We start from the raw sequence: 25,381 nt of genomic DNA, 5'->3' as shown, positions 1-25,381 counted from the left end.
GCAAGTCTTCTTGAGCTCTTTATGTTACTTATTCATTAAATAGGTATCTAAATATATTTTGAAAGGGTGAACGGAAAGCATAATTAGACAACTGAATCAACCAAAGACTTATTTTTAGGTATCTATATTAAATTCTTCTTCAGTAATCTGTTATCCCATGAGGTCACAAAGTGGACATGACTGAGTGCCTAAACTTTCTTAAACTTATGGGTCTGCTTGCCTTTAAATTCTTTTGAAATAGGTTGCCATGATGGACAATGTTATCTTAACTATCGTTGGCAGTTTTAGCTGGCCTGATCTCCTCTTCCTTCTGGGCTACAAAAACAGTGTCAACATTTGCTTTCTGATTATTTTTATTTAGAAGGAAAAAAAGGTGAAATCTAAGCTGCTGAAAGCCCTACATTACATTTTATTAATTTGACTTGGCATTTGCAAATGAGAAAGAAGATCCCTTTTTGTGCCAGAATTGGATGGCTCAGAATCCCAAGCCTTTCCTTATGTGTTTGTCTCAGTCAACATGTGCCATGATATTACTGCATAATAAACAACCACCAGGTCTCACCGGCATGCAAAAACAAGCACTTCTTTCTCACTCACACACCTACAGTTGACAAGGGTCAGCTGATCTGGGCTGAGCTTGCCTGGGCTTGGCCTGGGGCTGTGGGTTGGGTCCAGATTTTCTCTGTGTGCTTCTCATCCTTCAGGATGTGTACACTGTTCTCATGGAGAATGGAAGGAATGCAAAGGACAGACCCAACCGCGCAAGCACAGTTCATGGGTCTCTACTCGCCTAATGTTCTCTGACATCCCATCAGCTATGGCAAGTCACGTGTCCAGGCCCAGCCTCAACAGCAAGGGCAAGTAGACTCCTCCCATAGAGGTGGTGGGAGCAAATATTCATGGAGCCGTGACAAGCCATGACAAAACTAATAGTGTTTCAGCACTTATTCTTTATAGTTGGACTTTTTTTCTTTTATTATTGGAGTATAATTGCTTTGCCATGTAGTGTTAGTTTCGCTGTACAGCAAAGTGAGTCAGCTATATGTGTATATATATCCCCTCCTTCTTGAGCCTCCCCCTACCCCATTCCATCCCTCTAGGTCATCAATGAGCTGAGCTCCTTGGGCTACACAGCAGCTCCCCACTAGATATTTTACACAGTATATATTCAGCACTTTTTATCTTCATGGTTTTTCCTCTGGTGCAGTATAAATTTTATTATTCAGCTACATTGAGAGGCACCAAGAGTGGCATTATAAGTTGTGGTGGTTTAGTTGCTAAGTTGTGTCCAATTCATGTGACGCTATGGACTGTAGCCCACCAGGCTCCTCTGTCCATGGGATTTTCCAGGCAAGAATACTGGAGTGGGTTGTCATTTTCTTCTTCGGGGGATCTTCCTGACCCAGGGATCGAACCCGGGTCTCCTGCACTGCAGGCAGATTCTTTACCGACTGAGCTATTAGAGAAGCCCAATTATAAGTTATGGTCCACCATATTTACTCTTTTCTAGACTTTTATAAATTTTAGGTAAGATTTTTTCCTAGTTAATGATTAAAACTGGGGAACATTCTGCACATTATGCATTTGGCTCATTTTAGGACCCCCTTCTTTTTCATTCTAAATATTAAACTTCTAGCTATCCCCTCCCTTTTCTTATATACTGAAAAGCATTTTTCACAATGAATTCCTACTGACAAGTTTCTTAGCTCCCTGCTTATTTGCCTTATAACAATGTCAAGCAAAGCTCTCATAGACAGAGGTTCCAAGAAATGAATAATAATGTGCTTTCAAGGATTTACAAGTAAGTGAGGATAGCAGAAGTTGATCAAAGAAATATCATTCACTAAATAGGTACTTCATAATAAAATGAAGTTTCTGTATTTTCAATATTAATTTGAAGTTTTTAATACAGAGCATCTTTAATAGGGTAGAACTCTGGAGAGAGCCTTCAAGGGGACATACACAAATTATAAGCTTTTCATGTTATAATGAAATAAGTGTACTATGGATCACTCTTTTCCTGGAGGAGAACAGAGTGATCCATAGAAAAAAACCAAATTGATTTTTTAAGTGCTAATATTATATAATATCACATAATGTTAACATACCATGATAGTCTATTAACATTTATTAAATGATTAAATTATGATATGCCTGGTACTTATATTATGGTATAAATATAATTCTTCTCACTGTTATCCTCATTATAGCTCTCCTAGGCAGATATTATAGCTTTCATTTGTAGCATAACATGTTATTAAAAACAGATAGAAAAATAGATATGCCTCCCTGAATTTGAGATAGAGGATAAAATAAGAAAGCAAGACAAATAGAGAAGACTTAAAATTTCACATGACTGGGCACAAAGATTTTTTTTTTTGAGAGTGAGTTTTCCAGTTTTCTTATGGAAGTAAAGGCATTGTCAGCATTCAAACCATTGACACCAAGTCAGAAAAACTTACTTTAAAAGTTTATTGTACTGATATTTCATCAATTGCAAGTTAAAAGATTCCAAATTCAATGACCTACTTTCTCTTCCTGCCTTAGTACATAGGATGTTTTGACTATGGCTGCAGATTTCCTGCACACCTTATTGATTTTTATCTCACTATTATTTCTATTGGCAGGTTGTTTTAACAGGAAGAGAAAAGGCAGTAGGTTATAAACTGAGCCTGTGCCCTCAGAGTGCACTGTAAGCGTTTTCTGGTCTCCTCTGAAGTAGGCCTCCACACGCTGGCTCTCCAACCCTCTGGCTGTAATAGAACTCTCTACATTTGGATGTGATTTATCTCAGAGTTGGTTTGAGGTATCTAAAGTATAATCAATTAATTAAGCTCCAGGCCCATAGCTGGCATTCTGCATTCTCTGATATAGCCATTTAAACTGGGAACATTTTGCTGATGAAGGGTTTTGTGTCTACCTAATACTCTGCACATTTTATGAATTTTCAGGATTTGAACCTCTATGTGACATTGGTTTGAATGATTTCCCTCAAAACAAATTGAGTCCCAGCACTTGGAACTAAATTGCTTTGTGAATTGTCTTTTCCCTTTGTTTCTCTACTTTAAAAATTTTTGCTGTTATTTAAACAAAATAACCTTTGATCTTTTTGGTATCATGATGGGTTCCTATTATTCCCAGCTTCAAGAATCTGGAAACAAGTTAGACTTTGTGTACTGTTGTTTGCAAAAAGATGAACCTGGCTAGCTGGGTACCCACTCCAGTGTTCTTGCCTGGAGAATCCCAGGGACGGGGAGCCTGGTGGGCTGCCATCTATGGGGTCGCACAGAGTCGGACACAACTGAAGCGACTTAGCAGCAGCAGCGGCAGCAGCAGCAGCTGGGTACCCCAGAAAGAAATGCCCTTGGTTACATCTTTTCTCTGGAGCATTATTCTGTCTGTGCAAAGGATTATTCTTACTGTAATATTTCTCAAAGTGATTGAACAAGCAAATTTTTTCTTTTCTCTGATGTGCTGCTTGATATTCTGAATGCTGATGATGCTGTTCAGAGTATTTTCAATCTATTCATTTCCCTGACCCCAAGAAAGATGGTCATGTCCATAGAAAGGCTACATTTGGGGCTAAGATAGTGTCTTTCTTTAAAAAAATCAAACAAGTAACAGATCCAGGAATGGATACCTTATTTAGGTTTCCCATTTGTTCCTAACTTAAACATTTTTAGTTGCTAGTGGTGGTACCTTAAAAGGCCACCTGCTACTCATTTTCAAGGGATAGATCAAAGAGACGATGGAAGACGGAGTGAAATGTCTTTTCATTTCAGATCTACCCACATGCCTCTTCTGCAGGCCTCCTCTTCTCAAGTTTTCTAATTTTGTTCCTTTAAGCCCCCTAACCAACAATGCAAGCCATTCACCACTGAGTCTGTATGTATTCTTACCTTGGGCCATTTTCTTTCCACACAAAGTGGGTGATGGAAATTAATAAAAATAAAACAGCAAAATAATATAAAATACTTTGTACAAGGACTTCCCTTGTGTCCAGTGTCTAAGACTCCACACTCCCAATGCAGGGGGTCTGGGTTTGATCCCTAGTCAAGGAACTAGGGATTCCCTGGTGGCTCAGAGGATAAAGTGTCTACCTGCAATGCCGGAGACCTGGGTTTGATCCCTGGGTTGGGAAGATCCCCTGGAGAAGAAAATGGCAACCCACTCCAGTACTCTTGCCTAGAAAATTCCGTGGATGGAGGAGCCTGGTGGGCTACAGTCCATGGAGTCACCAAGAGTCAGACACTACTGAGTGACTTCACTTCACTTCAAGGAACTAGATCCCACATGCTGCAAATAAAAGACCTTGCATGCTACAACTCAAGAGCCCATATACCGCCTTAAGCATTGAGGATCCGCGTGCTGCAACTAAGACCCGGTGCAGCCAAATAAATGAATGAATGAATATAAAAAAGTACTTTGTGCAACTCTGGTTGCATAAATGTAAAAGATTGCTTAAAATAGATATTTTTCTTGAAAATATGTACACACATCAAGGCTTGACTCAAGGAGAAGTAGAAACCATAGAAAGATTAATAACCATGGAAGCCACTGAAACATCTGAGAGAGAATTAGCTCCAGTGTTGTCACTGGGGGTCTAATTATTTTAGAATTGGGTTCCTTCAAACTTTTAAGAATCAGATAATTCCCAGGCTATGTAAAATTTTTTTTCTGTATATGAATTTAGAAAAATGTATTGTATATTCTTGGGGGTATTTTTTTTCTGTTGGAATTTCTGTATTTCATTTATTTTTCTCTTTTATTAATTTATTTTTTATTGGAGGATAATTGCTTTACAGTGTTGTGTTGGTCTTAGGGGTAATATTGATTGGCGTTACTTTACTGACCTAACCCATGCCTTCTGCTGTGATAGTGAACAAAAACTCCAGGCCTTGGAGAAAGCTTGGGGATGAATGGGTCCTTGGGTGGGATGATCTAGGAACAAGAAGGAAGAGGTAGTTCTCACAAATTATGTAAATACCAAATATTAACTTCTTAGATAAGATGTTTATGGCCACCCTATTATCCTCCCAGTGTTTAATTCTCTCATAACACCCTGTGCATATCTCAGATTATTGGTTGTATCCATTCCTTGATTATCATTTTACAGTGGAGTCACTCACTAGGAGTGAATTTGAGGGTAGGGAATGCATCTTATTTTTCTATACATCACTGGCGCTTTTATAGTGCCTGCCATAGATGGGCCCTCAATGCATGTTCAGTGAGTGAATGAATAAGTAGGCGAGTGGTTGAATGAATGAACAAAAGGGTACTCAGCTCACTTTATGAAACTAGCAGAAATCTTGATATTAAAACAGAACCAAAAAGGAAACTGTAGACTTAGGTCGCTTATAAATATGTATGTAGGGTCCTAAATGAAATTCTAGCAAACCAAATTCAACAGTACATTAAAAGAATCATCCAGTATGACCAAAGAGGATTTATCCTGAAACCACAAGGATAGTTTTCTATTAAGAAAGCTATTGCTGGGGGTATGAAAATGTAAAATGTTACAGCCATTTTTGAAAGCAATCTGCTACTGCTAAGTCGCTTCAGTCGTGTCTGACTCTGTGCAACCCCACAGACGGCAGCCCACCAGGCTCCCCCGTCCCTGGGATTCTCCAGGCAAGAACACTGGAATGGGTTGCCATTTCCTTCTCCAAGGCATGAAAGTGAAAAGTGGAAGTGAAGTCGCTCAGTCGTGTCCGACTCTTCGAGACCCCATGGACTGCAGCCCACCACGCTCCTCCGCCCATGGGATTTTCCAGGCAAGAGTATTGGAGTGGTGTGCCATTGCCTTCTCCGGAAAGCAATCTAGCAGTATCTATTAAAGTTAAAGATATATATGTCTTTTGAGCCACATACTCCTCTTCTGGGAATCCATCCCAACAGAAGTAAGAGAACAGTTGCATAAGAACACATGTATAAAATGTTTATTGTAGCATGGTTCAAACTGGCAAAAAAATGGAAACCAATGAATGCCTGTCAGAGGGGAGGGGTTCACCTGCACTGGAGAATTCCCACAAAGTATAAAAAGCAAGGTGCATAAAAATATATAAGAGGATCCCACTTTGCTGAAAAATAATGACCAAATTCAGAAAGCAAAAGGAAAACAAAGCCCTGAACCTGTATATTCACTAGTTGGCTAGCTGTGAACAACATTACTTCTTTTGACTTCGGTTTCCTTATTTGTAAAATTGGGATATGATAATGCACATCTATGAGGATTTTTGTGAAGATTAAATGAGTTAATACCTGTAAAATCCTTGTATATAGAAAGTACCTGAGAAATATTAGCTATTATTACGATAATGACATTAGTAGACGTAAATAGAATATGCAGAATTCAAAGAAAAATATGGAAGAACACATACTGGATCATTAACCTGGTTTCTTTCTATGTCAATGAGGGACTGATGTGGGTGGAAGGGAGAAGAAGGTTCAGGTAAATAAGAAAGAGAAGTGAAGTCGCTTAGTCATGTCTGACTCTTTGCAACCCCACAGAATGCAGCCTACCAGGCTCCTTCGTCCATGGGATTTTCCAGGCAATAGTACTGGAGTGGGTTGCCATTTCCTTCTCCAGGGGATCTTCCCAACCCAGGAATCGAACCCAGGTCTCCTGCATCACAGGCAGATGCTTTACTGTCTGAGCCACCAGGGAAGCTAAGAAAAAGAAAATAAATATTTATTTCCCATTTATGCACTTATTTAGAATTATGGCATATGGGACTATGAAAAAAGAAATAAAATCAGAATACTTGTAAAAGAAGACATTTGTTACTAAGTATATCAGATCAATAGAACTGATAGTGTAGTGCAAAATAATATATGCTAAAAAGACATTTGTTAAAATTTGATTCCATCCTTCCTTAAATATAAATCTAAGAAAACTTTGAAAGATATTGGATTTCACTGGTGGCTCAAATGGTAAAGAATGTGCCTGCAATGCGGGAGACCTGGGTTCAATCTTGGGATGATTCCCCTGGAGAAGAGAATGGCAACCCACTCCAGTAACATTGCCTGGAGAATTCCATGGACAGAGGAGCCTGGTGGGCTCTGGTCCATGGGGTCACAAAGAGTTGGACATGACTGAGCGACTAACATTTCTTTCACTATTTAAAGATATAAAGGGACATATATTAAGCACCAGCCATCATTAACTCTGTTGGGGAAACATTAGAAGAGGGTTTCTTAGAATATATTTTCTGGAATACTAATTCTACAAGTAGAGTAAAAGGATTCGCTTCTGCAATGACTGGGGATCGGGAACATGATGCTCACAGGTATCCAAAACCTGATTATAATATCACCATGACAAAGAGATCCTTTTTGACCTTTAGGTTCTAGGTAAATCTGTTCTTTCAAGGAAGCTTCCCTGGCCGTGTTATTTCAAGTGCATCCCCTTCCTTTTTTCTCTGTCATGTTCCTCTGTTTATTTCCTTCAACTGCAGTCATTAATTAAGAGAATTCCACTGAAATGCAGTGAAATATTCTTAAGAATTTTCTCCTGGTGTGTTCTAGCTGTTAAAGTATAAGCTCTATTCATTCAACCAGTTTTCCTTGCAAAATTTTTTTTCTTAAGGAATTTTAGAAGATTGTCCTTAGAAAATCAGTTTCCGTGGTCATTGCAGCTAAGAGTCATGATGATGTCATTTCTACTGTGTGGATTGCTTGTCGAGAAGCATTGGCTCACGGTGGAATTCTGGGCCTTGGTTTTCCATACTTGCAAAAAAGAGGCAGGTACTTCTGCATCTCATCTTGCCTCAAAGTGTTTTGCACACAGTAGAACACATGTTTTTATGAAGTCTTTTGGATTTCCCTGATGGGAGTGAGTTTGACATTGGTAAAGATAGAGTTATGATTACTATCAGTGTCAGAGGTCACTTTTCTTTCTTGTGGTTAACCTTATAAAGCCACGACTGTGGCCAAACAGCTAATCTATCTCTTACCCTTCCTAGTGCTTTGTGTTAAGATCTGTTTAAGCTTGTGCTTTTTTTTATTCCTTTCCTTTTTTGGTGGTTGGGGTGGGCAAGAGAGGTTTTCAGAATTGAAAGAATTTATTTTCTGTTCTGTTTTGTGATCACAGAATAACTGTGCTAAGCCTTCATGCTTTAGCAGAACGGTGCTGTAGATAAAGTATATGTTTGCCCCTAATCAGCTGGGCTGAACTTCTGTGTCATACCACAACGATTATAGCCACTGTCAGATTTTCTGATTGCTGGCATTTCTGCTCGCTACCCTGAGATGCAAAATCTGTTTGTCCTGAACCAATAACCACAGATGGGCTATTTAACCATCTTTATTACTTCTTTCTCCTCCAGGTCCTCATGAACATGGAAGACATAAAAGTCCGTGAAATGCAGATTTTTGACTATAGGAAAAAAATCGCTGAATCAGAGACTAAATTAAAACAGCAACAGAACCTGTATGAGGCTGTGAGGTCAGATAGGAATCTGTATAGTAAAAATCTTGTTGAGGCTCAGGTAAAAGAATATATTTATGTCTTTACATTTTGTCCCTTCCCATGCTGGGTTTAAAACAGTTTCTGTTATTCTAATAGCAGAATTTACAATAGATTGAGAGAGAAATCGGGGAATTCACCTGAAAGAAAAGATCAGTTTATGCAGAACTGTCAGATTGTTTGAAATGGAAATGGCACAACTTGATCAGATGTGAAGATTGAGGCCCCAGTTTTAATTATTTTGTAGAATTGCCATTCTCCTGCTTCTCATTTTTAAAACTGCTAATAGTTATCATGACTCAGAGGGGAGCAGCATACTCTTGTCATTTAAGTGCAGAGTTTTGCTTTGTAATTTTTTAGTTAAAAATGTTTGTTGTGATTCCAAATTGTCTCTTACAGTGAGGAGTAAAGTGTGTGCATGTGTGTATGTGTATGGCATATTCATTATGTATTTTTACATCTATCTCATGAAAATATTTGGAGAGTTAATGCTATGAAATACTTTGAGGTCTATGGGCACAAGATACAAAGATACCCAGTTGTAATTGATCAGGAAATCCTTGTTTTAAATGAATCTCCCTTAAAAGCTCTTGACTATGCGTTGAGCTTCCATAGTGGATGATGTCTATTTAGTTCACTTTCAAACACATCTCCTTTCATTTTGTTAGGATGAAATAACGGAAATGAAGAGAAAATTAAAGATTATGACCCATCAGGTAGATCAATTGAAAGAAGAAATCTCAGCTAAGGAGTCGGCACTTGTGAAACTACATCTGGAGCAGCAGCGCATAGAAAAGGAGAAGGAAACGTTGAAGGTACAGACTTTACAATAAAGGCGGTGGACCAGTTGTCTGTCCATTAGACCCACTGGGGCCAGGCTCCGTGCTCAGTGAGGATAGCCAGGGGTGGTGGGGGCAGGGAGAACCAAAGCACCAGGGGGATGCACTCCACCACCTGGAGGTCAGTCTTCCCTGCAGGGAGTGCTCCCAGCTAGAACGGGAAGGGGCCAGTGGAGGTGCTGAGCTCCTAGATTACCTGTGCTGGTTATCATGGCCTCAGTGGAAGAGAACCTAGCAGGTCAGCAGTGCCCAGGAAGTCCTGGAACTTTCAGGCTCTCTTTGCATTTACAACTCAAGTCCAGCCTTCTGTTTGCACTCAACCCTCCCACGCTCCTCCCCGGGGCTTCTATGAGACAATGCTGGCAGAATCCTTTGTGCCGCTGCCCTGATACTTATTTACTTCATGTGCACGTGCTGTTTCTGCCCGCGACATCGTTGTCTACCAGGTGTCAGACTTTGTCCTTACTTGTTTGGCCCTCAACTGGGTTCATGGATCACCTTACTTCTGTGAGTCTAAGAACTTTGCAACCACTCCTCTAGGGAACCACCTTTGTCTTCACACATTACTTAGATATATCCTTTTAAATCTACAAATTTAGAACATTCTAGGTCTACTAATATAAAGACTCATCCCCCAAATATATGCCAAATAATCATACCATATCAAAACTTTGAATTAAATACTTTTTACTATACATATTCTTTAAACCTAATGAATTTCCTAGCCAATCCTATAAATTTCCCTTCTAATCCATTTGACCAGAGAATTTAAAAAGAAACTTCTAAGAGAATGGTGCCACTTTTATTTTTTTAAATGTGTATGTTTATGAGCCATTTGCAGAAACTTCTATAGCCAGTGAAAGACTGAATTTCTGCACATGATTATCTTCAAAGATAGTTCCTATCTTGAAAATGAATATGTAGCATTGGACAGATTTAATGTCAAATTTCCTTGATTCTATGATGCTGTAGACTGAAATACGCACTCTCAGTTTAACAATAGGTTTTGTCAACTTAATGATAGGTCTTCATGGAAATAGACTACTACATTAAATTAAGTTAAGGCACATGAGGATGGAGAGAAATTAAAATGTAGTGAAAGTGCTTTACAATAAAGATATGGCAATTGATATATTTACCTAAGACTTTCATCTCCTCACTCTAGCTCATGATAGAAAAAAACAGAAAATTCTGTACTAAAATTTATTTAGATGTAAAGAAACATAACTATATATTCTAAAATTTGAAAATACCTTGCATCTTTGCCCTTATTCTCCTTGTTTGAAAGCATATTAATAGTTTTGTAGGAGGTTGTTTGTTCCACCCTGGAAATCTATGGTGGGGTGGTGTTTATTTATCATTGGCTGAATCAGAAGAATCTTATTGCAAACACTGCTTCACTCATAGGCCTCATGGAGGCCTTAGCAAGGCTTCAGTGTAACTGGATTTGGTACATCATCTCTCCCTTTCAGAGGGTGACACTGATCCTCATCTCTTACTTTCCAAGGAATGCTCTTTTCAAAAGATTAATTATTGCTGCATAATGGGGTCCAAGGAAGACGAAGTCCTGCTTTAGAATAAGCAATGTCCTATGCAAAAAGGGATTATTCCTGATTCCTTAGTTGGACTTTGGTTAATATTTGTTTCAATTACACCCTCCATCATTAGACGTCTATACATATAGCTCCAAAGAAGCATCATAATAAAATAAAGAAATAAAGTTTATAATAAAATAAGGTTTAAATCATAAACTTTATATTATTTTAATCATAATAAAATGAAGTTTCTGTTTCTTTGGTCCTGTGCCAGCAGACTTGGCAGCTGGTGACTAAGGGAGATGATTAAAGGGCTTCTGTTCTAGAAAGTCTGCTCCAAATGGTGAATCCTAGGTCTGGATAGCTTTGTGTCATCGATTACAGGAAGATGATTGCTTTGGACTTACTGTGAAACTAGGATGCCTTTTCCTCAGCTTTTCCCATTAAGGCAAGAATTAGGAACAGAGAAAAAGGCTGCCTCCTTGATTTATTATTTGAGGTTATCCAACGGTGACTTGCAATGGTGCTTTGACTGGATAATTTTGGCCTATCATTAAGCCCATTTGACATCCTTTAGAAAAATATGACAGCTCAAATGTTGAGTTTCAGCCTCTTAACTTTTTTAGCCTCAAAGATGAATCACATTTACAGAGGTCTCTGAATTTCATGCATCTGAGCTTTGCAAACCAAAACCCTGGAGGAAAGGGCAGATTGTTTTTTTTTAGTAACTTTACTCCATGGGAAACATGTAGCTTATTATAGTGAGTTATACAAAGCTACGTTGGTACATAATCCCTCCCAGAAGGGCAAGCCCTAGCTTGTTTGGTAGACCATGAGATGCTTTTTGACAGGACAACCCAATTTATCGCTTCTCCAAGCCCACGACAAACAATTGTCCGTAAGTCATCCCCATCCTCATTCATCACCGCCCCCCCGCCCCCCTGCCCCTGATAGAAAAGTCTTGCTTCTTCCGTGTTTCTTTTTCAGTTGCTGCCAGGCTCTGCAGACTCCTCAGGATTCTAGACATTATCAGCACATGATGGTTATGACAGGATGTCAGTGGTTCCTTGTAGATGTTGCTGCATCTGTGTTCATCTGCCCATTCTGTCCCCGTCTTGTTTCATCAGCACTAAAGGGGCCATCTCATGTGGAGTGTCTGCCTTCCAGTCCTAACAAGCTCTCGATTCTGTTCATCACCACCCCATCATCCCACATCAATCTGACAGCACTTTGATTCTTGGTGAATAATTCAGCAGCAAATTCTCTGTGTCCAGAGCTCAGCGTCACATTAGCAACTGGCTTCAGGGCACCGTATCCTTATACTCAGTGGACTCTCTAGAGCAACATGGATGGGAACTGTTGGAGGGAGGGGGAGGGAGAGAGAGAGAAAGCCTAATTATTCTCATGGTTAGAAGACTTCAGATGGTCCTATTTATTTTGCAGGATATAAACAGATGATCTCTGTGAAACCCAGTGAATGTTGGGATCCCGTATGAAGGGGTCAAACTCCCTCAAGTATGCTTCTTTTTTAAAAAATTTTATTTATTTATTTTTGGCTGCACTGGGTCTTCTTGCCGCACAGGGCTTTGTCTAGTAGCGAGCAGGGGCTACCCTCCGGTTGCTGTGCGTGGGGCTACTCTTCATTGTGGGGGCCAAGGCTTCTTACTGCAGTGGCTTCTCTTATTGAGCATAGGCTCTGGGGTGCGGGGCTTCCGTAGCTATGGCTCCCGGGCTCTAGAACACGTCCTCAACAGTTGCTGCCCACAGGCTTAGTTGCCCTGCACCATGTGGAATCTTCCCAGCAGGGATCAAACCTGTGTCCCCTGCGTTGGCAGGCTGATTCTTAACCACTGGACCACCGGAGAAGTTCCCAAGTATGGTTCTTGAGATATGATTTATGCCCGCAGCCAGACTGGGTGATACATACGCCATGAACACCTATCACAAAAGTGTGTAATTGTAGAGGTGGTGACTGAAGAGCACGTCCTGCCATCGCATTACGACTTTATGCCTCGGGTCCCGTCTAGAATGTTGCTTGATGAGCTTTTGGGTGCACGGTACTTGTTACCATCTTTCCTGGATGAGACAGCTCAGATTTACAACTGCTAGATGCATTAGACCTAAGGTATTTTGTTGATGTTAACATTTGCTGCCAACGTCTGACGCCACATCTTGTTTACAGCCCATAAATTTATGACATAAGGAGACCACTCAGAATTTTGATATATTAGGAGAAAAAGCACCAAGCAATGCCAAACACACGAATGGTTTTACATTTCAGACAGATACTTTTACACACCATTGATTGCATTTTAATAACACAGTGGTTTCATTTTGTTCTGCTGATGGATTCTGATCAGCTCTCGGCACTTAGGAACAGGGAAGTGAATGCTGCACATCTGGGAAAATAAAAGTTTTATTAAAGAAAGCATGAGCCAAACAGGTATTTTATTGCTGTCTTCGCTGTCACCTTAAATGCTTACAGAAATAGAAAGGCTGGTTCTTGACTCTCTTTCCTAACAGGCAATCCCCCAAAGTAGTAAATACAATACCAGACCAGATCTTTTCTCACTAAGTGTTTCCCTTTGCTTATCCCTGGACCAACATATATTTCATGAATGAGCAAACAAAATGTCATAAAGGAAACCCTGTGTTTTATGGTAGCTAGCTGCATTTAGTTTGTGACATTACAGGTCTATTGCTAGGTGTGTGGCATCTTGTACTGTTTGGATAAATTTGAGCTATGGGATTAATGACTCTTGGTCTTCATGGATTAGAGGCAGGTAGCAACTAGAGTTGGGTTGGTTCATGGGCATTCACTTGCAAATATTTGGTTTTCTGTCATCCCTTTTGTGACATTTCTGGGTGGGTGGAGGTGGGGGAACCCAACTCTTCCTTGAAGGAAAAAGTTACTACTTTTTCATTTTCACATGTTGACCTGCAGGCCATTGAAAAGTTGGAGGCTTAATATTGTCTTGTCCTCTCCCTTGTGATTTCAGGTGTGGGTGAAAAGCAGATTTCTTCCTCCGTCTTTCCTTCTTGTGCTGACCTGGCTGTGATACCACCTGTCCTTGTATGGGCGTGGAACCTCGAAGCTGTATTCTTTTTTCCTCTAATATGATTAACTCTCTGGCTCCCAAGGGCATACTCTCCATGGCCCATGGCGTACGAGGCCCTTCTCAGGTTGTCTCAGCTCTTTTTCCAGGCTTACTTCCTGCTGTCCCCTACCTAGTACTCCAACTCAGCCACATTGGGTGTTTTGCCATCTGGTAAACACACCAGGTGCTTTATAGTTTGCATGCCTCTGTTCACGTGAGTCTGACCACTGACTGCTCTCCCCCAGCACACACATCTCCCTTTTAGAAATAACTGTCAACTTCCAATGCCCAGACTTGTTTTTCTCTCTAATCCCCAGGAAGAAATAGGAACTCCATCCTGTACTCCCATGTCCTTCTTCACAGTGGAGAGCATCTCTACACTGTAGGGTGGTTGGTTATATTTGTCATCTCCAGTGGGTGGTAAATCCCTCAGGTCTTACTCATCTTCTGTATTTGACTTGAAACTATTGTATGGTGATAGCAAAGGGAACAGAAACTCTGGAATGAAAAACTCTAGGCTGGAATCTCAACTTTGCTTCTTATTAGCTGTGTGACCTTGAGCAGGTTGATTTGCTCTTCTTTGTCTCTAATTGCATTTGTGAAATTGGGACAAGAGTAGCTAGGCACAATACTTAATATCATGCAAGAGGTGTTGTAAGCCACAAATATACTTAAGGATTTGGAGCAAATGTGTCCTGTGATGAGAGGAATTTTCCTTCTGAAACTTACCAGTCAAAGCATCCTTTCCTTGCTTCTCTTAGGATTTCCATGTAGCCTCAAGAACCTCAAGATCTGAGTTCTTCCAGGAAGCCTTCCTAAGTGCTGCAGTCCTCTGACCTCCTGTGGCATCAATTCACTCTCTGTGTGACAAAAAAAATCCTGAAACATTATTGCCTGGACTTGTTAATATTTGCATAATACTTGTATATCTCATCTTCTTATCTAGATTGGAATCGTCTTAGGAGTAGGATCTATATATCTTTTTATACTATAACATCTCTTCTGTTCCATCAGGATGTTTTATAAGACAGTCGTTTGGTTGTTATCTTTATTAATTCACATTTTGCTTATAATAGACTTTATCTCTGCAGTTGATATGCTGATGATATTAGGATTGTTATAGGAGCTGATACATACAGATATACCTCCGCCCAGTCCCTCCTCCACCATGCTCACCCCCCACATCCTTCTCTGTACTATTTGTGGATTCTCCTCATGTTTATCTGGTAAGAGAACTGCTGTTGAATACCAATGAGGATCCTGCTATACTGATATAGAAAAATGGTGGAAATCCCTCAAGGGCACAACTCATAGAATAAACATGATCACCGTAATATGCATTGTTGTTTCTTTACAGGCCTTGTGTGTGTGTGTGTGTGTGTGTGCGTGTGCGTGTATACGTGTGTGTGTTAAGCTTTCTTTGCTTGCGAGGGTGATCAAACCATGCTAAACGAGACATCGCAGGGAAGTATAAGAAGCACACTATCCATCTATCTGGGCCCTGTCGACCTGGTTTGTGCTGTTACAGAGTGAAACTGGCCTGTGTCTTTCACTCGTCAGGCCGAGCTGCAGAAGCTGAGACAACAAGCCCTGGAGACCAAACACTTCATTGAAAAGCAGGAAGCCGAGGAGAGAAAACTCCTGCGAATTATAGCAGAGGCTGATGGGGAGAGGCTGAGACAGAAGAAGGAATTGGACCAGGTAGGAAGAGACCACACATCCCCAGACCTGCAGATTCTATCAGCAGACACAATTGTTTGATTCAGCTCCTCACAAAACCTCATTCTTTTCTGAGCTCTTCCACTGAGTCTCTCAGAACAGCCCCAGAGGCCCACTTCCTGTTGATTAATTATGAAATATCCATTCATTTATTCTGCTCCTATTTACAAGCACTTCCTGTGTGTCACCCACTCCTTTAAGCTCTGGGGATATACTGACCAACAAGAAAATAAGTTACCCTGCCTTCAGGGGGTTTACATTCTAGCATAATATCATTGTTGCATATAATTACAATGAATAATTACATAATTTTGGGGGTTAGAAACTTAAATGCTTTCAGAGATCTAGCAGGTTAAAAAAAAGAGACATTGGCTTGTGCAAGACAGTGAAAGTAAAAGTGTTAGTCACTCAGTCATGTCCGACTCTTTGCGACTCCATGGACTGTAGCCTGCCAGAGCTCTCCCCATGGAATTCTCCAGGCAAGAGTACTAGAGTGGGTAGTCAGTCACTTCTCTAGGGGATCTTCCTGACCCAGGAGTTGAACCCAGGTCTCCTGCATTGCAGGCAGATTCTTTACCATCTGCGCCACCAGGGAAGCGTGTGGTACAAGACAGTAAGGAGTGGTAGAACTTGGCAAGAGCTTGCCCACCCTAAAGATGTTCAGACTTAAACACATACAATAACATGTTGGAAAAAACCCATGGGCCATAGAGTATTATTATTAATAATATAATTTGTTGTACTCTTTTCAACAAGACTGCCAACTCTGGTGGGAGGAGTCCAGTATTGGCTGTCTAGCAGGCTATTTTCAGTGCCTTACCTACTGAGTGCCTAGCACATGAGGGCATTGGATGGGCGTTCACTGATTCTCTGACTGCTGCTGCTGTAATGAAACGTGGGACGTTTTGTCCCCCAGTGGCCATGCCCTGCCCTACCTTTCTAGGTCATCAGCGAGAGAGATATCCTTGGGTCGCAGCTAGTTCGGCGCAATGATGAGTTGGCTTTGCTCTATGAGAAGATCAAGATTCAGCAGTCTGTGCTGAATAAAGGCGAGAGCCAGTATAACCAGAGGTTGGAGGACATGAGAATCCTCAAACTTGAGATCAAGAAGCTTCGCCGGGAGAAAGGGATTCTTGCCAGGAGTGTGGCCAATGTCGATGAACTCAGGTAACGGAAGACCCCCTCGGAGGTGAGAGCATAGCAGCCTATGGGGACCTCCTAAGGACCTTATGTTCCTCCTATTGGTCACTGAAGGTCTTTTTTTTAAAAAGATTTATTTGGCTTCACCAGGTCTTAGTTACAGCACGTGGAATCTAGTTCCTTGACCAGCGATCAAATCTGGGTCCCCTGCACTGGTCCCCTGAGTTTTAACCACTGGACCATTGGAGTAGTCCCAGCCATTGAAAGTCTTTTTCTGGTTGCATAAAATAATTTTTTATGTTGAAATGATTAGCAAATAATAAGAACAACTTTTCCATAACCCATAATCTACATCGTGTCCATTCTATGTCACAAAAAATGAATTCATTTCCTTTCCGGGGAACGTAAGCAAGTGCAAAAGTGTTTTTTGAAAACTTTATTCTGGATTTAGTGAAAGAAATTTCAGTTAAATCATAACCACAAAGTAGTTACAATTCAGAAAAAAAGTCCCCCAATGAGCTCTTTGGAATTTCTTTAATAAGGCAGTATGCAAGAGATGGAACATCAATATTTAAATTGAATCCCGGTAACATTTGCACATCTTTTTCTTGGAATTACACAAAGAATGAAAAGAGGGGGAAATTTTAATTTTATCACTATTTGAAAACTCTGTTTCCTTAGAAGGCAGCCAAATTTTACATCTCACTCTTGATTTATCTTCTGAAGCTTTCGCTTGGGCTTAGTGCGCCTTCTTCTTGCTTTAAAACTTACATTATACAAGCTCTGCTTTCCCTTTGGGAAAACATCACCATGTTTTATATGGGCAATTGCAGGAAACCAAATAATAGGTCTGGTGTTTTCTTAGTAACTATCTTATCCTCCGCAGACTTGTAGATGAACACTATCCTTGGCCACCTTGGGACAAGGACACAGTCTGGATCTGCTTTTTAAATTAATCGAATTAGATAGTTTTGATATTTAGACGCAGTGAATACGTTCGGGAATAACAAGGGAAGTTGCCACCATCAATAGATCAATACTCTCTTTTTTAAAGAGTTGTTCATATTTCAGATGATGAAAGTAATACAAATTCATTGTAGAAAATATGGGGCATGCAGAAAAAATGTAAAGAAGGGATTAGAAAATCACTGATAAGTCTCCTATCCAGAGATACCACCATTAACATTTTGGAGGCAATTGCATTTACTCTAAGACGCTGTTGAATGATCTCCAGGACCATAACTAAACTTGCCTGGTGGCTTAGTTGGTAAAGAATCTGCCTTCAATGCAAGAGACCTGGGTTCGATCCCTGGGTCTGGGAGATCCCCTGGAGAAATGAATGGCACCCCACTCCAGTATTCTTGCCTGGAGAATTCCATGGACAGGAGAGCCTGGTGAGCTACTGTCCATGGGATCCCAAAGAGTTGGACACGACTGAGTGATTAACACAAACTTGCCAGCCATGTGTTATTTTTATTACATATGCAAAGCACCAAATTCTATCCATTCTCAGTTTGTTGATACTAGATTTTATCTGTATAGTGGGAGGTGCATGTTCAGTCGCTCAGTTGTGTTTGACTCTTTGCAACCCCATGGACTGTAAACCGCCAGGTTCTTCTGTCCATGGGATTTTCGAGGCAAGAATACTAAAGTGGGTTGCCATTTCCTCCTCCAGGGGATCTCTCCAACCCAGAGATAGAACTCTAATTTTCTGCTTCTCCTGCATTGGCAGGCGGATTCTTTACCCCTGAGCCACCTAGGAATTCCTTATAAAGGAATTTAATAAACTTAATAAAGATATTGGAGGCAAGCGGGCATGAATTCCAATCTCAGACTTGCCACCTACAAGCTGTGTGATCTTGGGCAGATCACAACATATTTGAGCTTTAAATTTGTTAAACACGAAAATGTAACGTGCCTAACACAGAGTCTGATGCAAAAGAAATCATCAATCACAGTTCCCAATACCCTTTCCCTTCTCTGCGGATGACACTTTAGAAAATAGTAGTGTTAAAAATATGCTTTTAATTCTCAGCAGCTTTTTCTGAGCTCCCTGTTGAGTGAGCATCATGCAGTTAATTCTAATGGTTTGTCTTGCTAATGAGGGGAAGTTGTATTATTGGTTTAAATGAAGCAATTAAGTAAAAGAGATGGCTTGGCATTAGTAATCTGCACACTTGCAGCAGACGAGGACAGATAATAATATCCTTCTTGCCCGTGTCAACCTGAGTGCTTGCCTCTGCTCTGCCTCCCAACAAAACTTCTTGTTCAATAGACTGGCAGCCGGTGGATGGTTTAGACTATGGTCATCTGTTAACTAGAGATTTGAGAAGTGTATTTGAGCCAGAGCTAGTTCTTCGGGACTTTTTCAGTCACCTGTGTAGTTGTGGAACATGAGATAAATGATCACTCCTAATTCAGTATTTTTCAGTACTGGCTGCACATTAGAATTACCAGCTGCTGCTGCTGCTGCTGCTGCTGCTAAGTCACTTCAGTCATGTCTGACTCTGTGAGACCCCATAGATGGCAGCCCACCAGGCTCCCCTGTCCCTGGGATTCTCCAGGCAAGAACATTGGAGTGGGTTGCCATTTCCTTCTCCAATAGAATTACCAGCAGAACTTTAAAAATCTATGAAACCCAAGCCTCGTGCTAGACCAGGTAAAGCAGAACTCCTTTGGGGGTTGGTGCAGGTAAAGGCATGTTGTCATAGTTCCCCAGGTGAGTCCAGTATGTTGCCAGGGTGGTGATACACTGTCTTAATGGATGTCAGGTTTCACCTGAGCCTCAGTTGCTTGCATTGCAGGGCCGTACCTCATGATAGAACATAGCTTGTTCTCTCGCTGCTACTGTAGAAGACATTTAGAAACATGGAACAATATATTAAAATCCTCATGATTTACCCTTTCCCGGTTCTTTTCGTACACTTCTAAAATTCCCTGGGTATCAAGAATCAGTTCCTGGTACTTTTTTTCCCTCCTAAAGCTAAAGCTGAAGTTTGCCTTCTGCAAGAATTGGTATCACCTGTGTCTTGCCTTAGGAGGCTGGTCTCAGTGTTCCCGAAGTCTCCCTAATCCATCTTTGTCTGTAAGATGTAGCGTGCACGAAACCATGTAAAGAAAGGATACTCAAATACTGGGCAGAGAATTTGTTTGCTAAAGAAAGTTTGACTTATTTAGGCAGGAGCTTTTTCACACGCAAAGAGAGTTCCTGAAGGAGAGGACGAGATGCCGAGCCCTGGAGGAGGAACTGGAGAACCCCATGAACGTGCACAGATGGAGGAAGCTTGAGGTAACACTTGGGAGAGCCTTCCTCCCAAATCGCTCTCTACCCTACTTGTCTTCTTACCTAAAGCGCAGTAACAGGCAGTTTTATTTAATCTGTGCCATTGTCACCCAAAACGTGAAAGACTGGATCAAATGTAAATTAGATTGTTCCAGATGGGTTTTGTTTTTAAAAGCCTTTGCATCCTTTTATTTCCCAAAAGGAAGCGCGGCTTTTAAACTTGCCCTCTTTTCAAAGAACTAGAATTGTGTTCGTCAGACTCCTTCTTTTAGGATCTGGGGACACAGCCAAAGTCCCTTTGGAAGATGATGGATAATAAACTCCTTATTTTATTTTATGACCTCCTGAGATTCATTTCCACCAGCAGATAACAGTAATAGAGAAGCTCTGCTTATTCAATAAAAAGATGCCCATCTCCTCTAGTAGTACCCAGTAATGTGAGTACAAGAAGGGGCTTTGACTAAGTTAACAGTTGGAGTGTTGGGAGAATAGGCGTATGTGATATAAGAAGGAGCAAGGAAAAGGAGAAAATCAGCCAAGTAGGTTTTTGTTTTTCATTTTCATTTTTCCTTTAAATGAAGAAAGCGTTAAGGATAATGCATTATAAATTGTTATGTAAACACAAGGCCTGAATTTTAACAGTGTCCAGTCTTGCCAAGTGAATGTGTATGCCAAATCTATTTCCAAAATATGGATATCACTTGGCACTGCTTAGTATTTCTTAAGCAAAGTCATAGTCAGTGCAATATCTCCTGCCTTTTGGACCCTCATTTATTCCTCTTCAAATGCCAAGAGTGGGGTAGTTTACTAAACTAAAAATAACATGAATGTGTCTGGGGAAGAGAGATGAAAACTGTAAATTCATTTACTGTCACATCAGTTTATTCCATGTGTTTTCGAGCAAATCTTTTAAAGTTTCCAATTCCATGTCAATTTATATTAAAAAAATTGGAAAACAGAGACTCTGGGAGGCAGTTGAAAATATTTAGCTGCTAGATTAATTCCAAATGTCAGTAGTTGAAAGTGAACCTTTGGCTCAATGTCTAGAGGACAAATTATCAATGTATAACAGTAGATCTTGTTTGAATTGTACACAGATAATTATTGAAGGTGCATCAGAGCTTTACAGATTGATAATGTCTTTTGAAAGCTAAATGCCATGGTCGTGTCCTGCTGCTAATAATTAGCAGACTTCCACATCCTGGGAACTTGCCCCATCGTAGGTTGTAATGAATCTTCTTGTTGATAATTATGAAAGGAGAACCCTGAGACCGAATGAGTTAGGGAACCCTGTCTCATTCCAGTGTAAACAAATGATGGTAGGGAAAACCTCAGAGCATAGTAATTAAGAAGCCCGGGCTTTAGAACCAGGTGTATCTGGGCTTGAGTCCAGCTCTGACCTCTATCAGCATGGGTAAATGACCTCCTCCGAGCCTCAGTTGCCTTTTCTGTAAAAGGGGAGAGTAATACTGTCTGACAGGACTGTCAAGTGACTAAAATTTGATAATGTGTGAAAAGCACTTAACATAGTGTTCAGATGGTGCAAAGAATCAGGTATTAGGCCCAGGAGCTGCCGTCACTGCTGCTGTTATTATTTCCCCTGGTGGAATAAACATACTAACTTCCCGCTTGCAGGCTCACTCGGGACAACAGAGACGACACTAGCCAAACGTCAGTCTGTTTTGATGACTGTCTCATCTGTCATGCAGTGCATTTTGTTTTGTTTGCCTTGTTTCTGATTCTTGTCTGTATTGGGTCTGTAACTTTGCAATAGATTTTAATAGAACAGTAATTCTGTAGGGACCTCAGTGCTCTGAACCTGATAATCTCAGCTGCTTTATTTTTTCCCCCTTGAATAGGCCAGTGACCCCAGTACCTTTGAGCTGATACAGAAAATACATACACTGCAGAAGCGTCTCATCAGCAAGACGGAAGAGGTGGTCGAAAAAGAGCTGCTCCTCCAGGTACCATTTCTGTTTTCTGTGCTCATCAAACAAGCCTATTTCCTTAGCACCATCATCTCCAGTACTGTGTTTTTAGAGCTAGACAGTTGGCAGTGTTGCATGCCCCATTTTTAACTGTAGATGGCAACAGGGACTCACACACAGAGAACAAACAACCTGATTAATTGGTCTTTTATGCTGCCATCACTAATATTTCAAGAATTCTAGAAAATTAAGTTCAAAGCTACATCTACTGCATTGAGTAATGTGCGCTCCCCTCCCCCCAACTTCTCTGTAGTTTTGTTAGATTCTTTTAAACGCTTTTCTTCATATCTTCATATAATGTGAAATGCCATGACTTTGATTTTGAAAACTAGCCTTCACATAGAGCACAAATGTCCTCTTGAAGGTTTGTGAGAGCGAAATGGAAGAAAAGGTATCTTTTTGAAGATTTTATGTAGTAAGTTATTCTGAAGCAATCAACAGTGGTAACATCTTTGTGTATCTGTATCTTTGCAAGTACCAGTTGTCACTACGATCACCATTATCATCATTGTGCCAGATACTGTGCAGGTATCCCCTCATCCTCCCTTCCTCTGCACAGTTCTGGGGAGATGGTGGGGTTTGTCATTCCCAGTCAGTGAACGAGAAAGTTGGACCCCAGGAGTTTGATTATGGATAAAGAATACAAGCTCTGGTGTGAAGTGGCCTGGCTTGTAATCCTGCTTCTGCAAATCTGTAGCTGTGTGGAATTAACTTCTGTGCACCTGAAGTTCTTGATCTGTATTATGGGATAATACGAGAACCTGAAAAAAGGATGCTACTGGGACATTAAGGGTGTGTAAGACTGATGGCTCAGAGATGCATTTGTGGTCACTGCAGCTCCTTCCGGGACCTGAGCACTCGTGGTGGTGGTTTGCTCAGTTGCTTTTGCCTCGGCTTCAGTGTTTTATGGTGTAAAGCCACCTGAGGTGTTGGTCTGGCGCTCTCAGCAGGATTTCATTTTCTTTCCTAAGATGAACGGTAGTAGTATTCCTTAAGCGCAGCCAGCTCTGCAGCTCCGGTGTGCATAGATCTTACCCAACACCCTCAGCCTTACACCCCTGGGACTCTGTCTCTTCTCCCAAGATATAAGGGTGTGTTTCTTGCTGGCATTACATTCCTTCATTCAATTTAATAACATGCCCAGGTACTCTTCTATCTAAGGATATTGTACTGGACAAGGAGACAAAATGCACATCATCATGGAGCTTGTATCCCAGTGAAGAATAAGAAGGGAGTGGTTAGACATTTTGCTTGTTGCGGTTAGACAGGATCCTGAGATATTAATAGTTTTGAGCAGAGGGTTGTGAGCAGGTATCTCACCTCCTAGCTGAAGCATTTATTTGTTGATACAGGACTCTAGTGCTATCTTTTCCTGCCTCCTAAGCACGTACAGAGAGAGGAGCCACAAGATCAGAACAATCTGGAATGTCAAGCCCCTTATACTGGGGAGGGAAACCTGTTCTGGAGAGACCCCAACCCTATAATGGACTTTGTAGGAACGAGAAATAAACTTTTACTGGGTTAAATCACACATAGAAAGACTGATGGCTCAGGAACCCCCTCCCTGACATTGTGCCTTGCCCTGTCTTGTGCACTCACAGCAATGCTCCTGGTCCTGACTCCCCAGAAGTGAGAGGAAAGCTCCCTAACTTTGCTCCCAGCCCGTATCTCTGATTCCTGAGGGCAGCCCAATATGGGGGAAGTCTGTGGTTCTCCCCTGTAATAAAATTAAGCAGCACTTGGTAGATAATTCTAGGATATAAGGCTACTTGTTCCCAGGAGTTTAACCATTGAACTTCAACAGCTCCCTGCAAAACCGAGTAATCCAATGCGAGAAAGACCTTGGCTTCACTCTGTGGGCAGCACAGAACCTAGCATGTAATTGTGTCAACAGAATTCATTTATCTCCCTTCACTTTACCTGCCCTCAGTCATCCCCTCAGGTTTCATCACTCTCATCCAGCCCCCATGTAGGGAAAGGGTTGCACTTCAGTGTCCTGGGTCACCATTCACCACATAGCAGCCACAGTAGCTCCCTCCTTCCCCGGGGCCCTCCATAGGCTGGCCTCACACAAGGTGTGGGTCTCTGCTCATTGTTTTCTCTGCAGTCAATGAAATCTGAGTGTGGGATATGTGTTGGATGATATTAAGAAATTAGTGTTGATTACATAAGGTGTAATAAGAGTATTATGGTTATGTTTTGTAAAAAAAAAAAAGCCTTTTTCATATGAGAGATGTACTGAAGTATTTACAAATGAAATGATACGTAGTCTGGACTTTATTCTGGAATTTTCCAGTAAAGAAATGAAGGAAAAGGAGAAGCGATGGGAGACATGTGGATGTGGAGATGGAGGATCAATGGAATAAAATTGGCAAGATGTAAAAAAAATAGAAGGGATGTTGAAAGGAGGATTGAGTTTAACATTATGCTTGACATAAAAATTGCCAATTATTATTTATCATTCCAAAGCCCATAATCTTAACCACTGGGTTATCGTTACTAAAAGTAGGAGCTTCTCTATATGAGCAATGGGTACTTGGCCCTCTTATTTTACATTTTGCATTAGAAGAGACATTTTCCCTGAAGCTTAGTGCACAGTGAGTGGCCAACAGGGATCTTTTACAGACGAGCACAGGTAGTTAAGAGGATAGACTCTGGAGTCTGAAAAATCTGGTCTTGGATCAGTTCTAACAGTTTCTATTTCATGACTTGAGGAGAATTACTTATATTCCCCCAATTGTGGCTTCTCCATTTGTTTGTTGTTGTGGTTCAATTGCTAAGCTGTGTCTGACCCCATGGGCTGCATCATGCCGGCTCCTCTGTCCTCCGCTACTGCTCAAATTCATGTCCATTGAGTCAGTGAGGCTATTCAGCCATCTCATCCTCTGCCACCCTCTTCTCCTTTTGCCTTTAATATTTCCCAGCATCAGAGTCCTTACAAATGTCCTTACGGTTCTTCCCATCAGGCAGCCAAATTATTGGAGCTTCAGCTTCAGCAACAGTCCTTCCAATGAATATTCAGGGTTGATTTCCTTTAGGATTGATTAAATGGAGATACTAATGCCCAGTTTCATTATGGGAGGAGGATACTCCCATCTGAATACACGACTCAGAGTTGCTATTGTAAGGACAATGAGTTAGTGCCTGGGCACCAGGGTCCATGATCCAGGGTTTGTCCTGTGGCTCCACCAGTGCCAGCCAAAAGTCACATGACTGAGGCCAGGTAGCTGGTAAGTGAAAGAGGAGGGACTCAGTCAAGGCCATCAGCTCCAGCGCCCATGCTTCCTGTCACTTCATTACCCGGCCAAAAGG

At 41.1% G+C, this 25,381-nt stretch overlaps 1 protein-coding gene across 1 annotated transcript in view; it reads left to right on the top strand.

Annotated features, from left to right (window-relative positions):
• Nucleotides 1–25,381, top strand: part of CFAP58 (cilia and flagella associated protein 58) — a 111,277-nt gene that overhangs the window by 36,595 nt on the left and 49,301 nt on the right. Inside the window, exons 10-15 of the mRNA XM_070363317.1 lie at nucleotides 8,328–8,489; nucleotides 9,136–9,282; nucleotides 15,500–15,640; nucleotides 16,602–16,825; nucleotides 19,976–20,087; nucleotides 21,941–22,045. Of these exons, the coding sequence (XP_070219418.1) occupies nucleotides 8,328–8,489; nucleotides 9,136–9,282; nucleotides 15,500–15,640; nucleotides 16,602–16,825; nucleotides 19,976–20,087; nucleotides 21,941–22,045 (891 nt within the window). The remainder of the gene's footprint in view (nucleotides 1–8,327; nucleotides 8,490–9,135; nucleotides 9,283–15,499; nucleotides 15,641–16,601; nucleotides 16,826–19,975; nucleotides 20,088–21,940; nucleotides 22,046–25,381) is intronic.

This window comes from Bos mutus, chromosome 26, assembly GCF_027580195.1.
Source record: "Bos mutus isolate GX-2022 chromosome 26, NWIPB_WYAK_1.1, whole genome shotgun sequence".
Classification (NCBI taxonomy): Eukaryota; Metazoa; Chordata; class Mammalia; order Artiodactyla; family Bovidae; genus Bos; species Bos mutus.
This window is presented reverse-complemented; position numbering and strand designations above follow the sequence as displayed.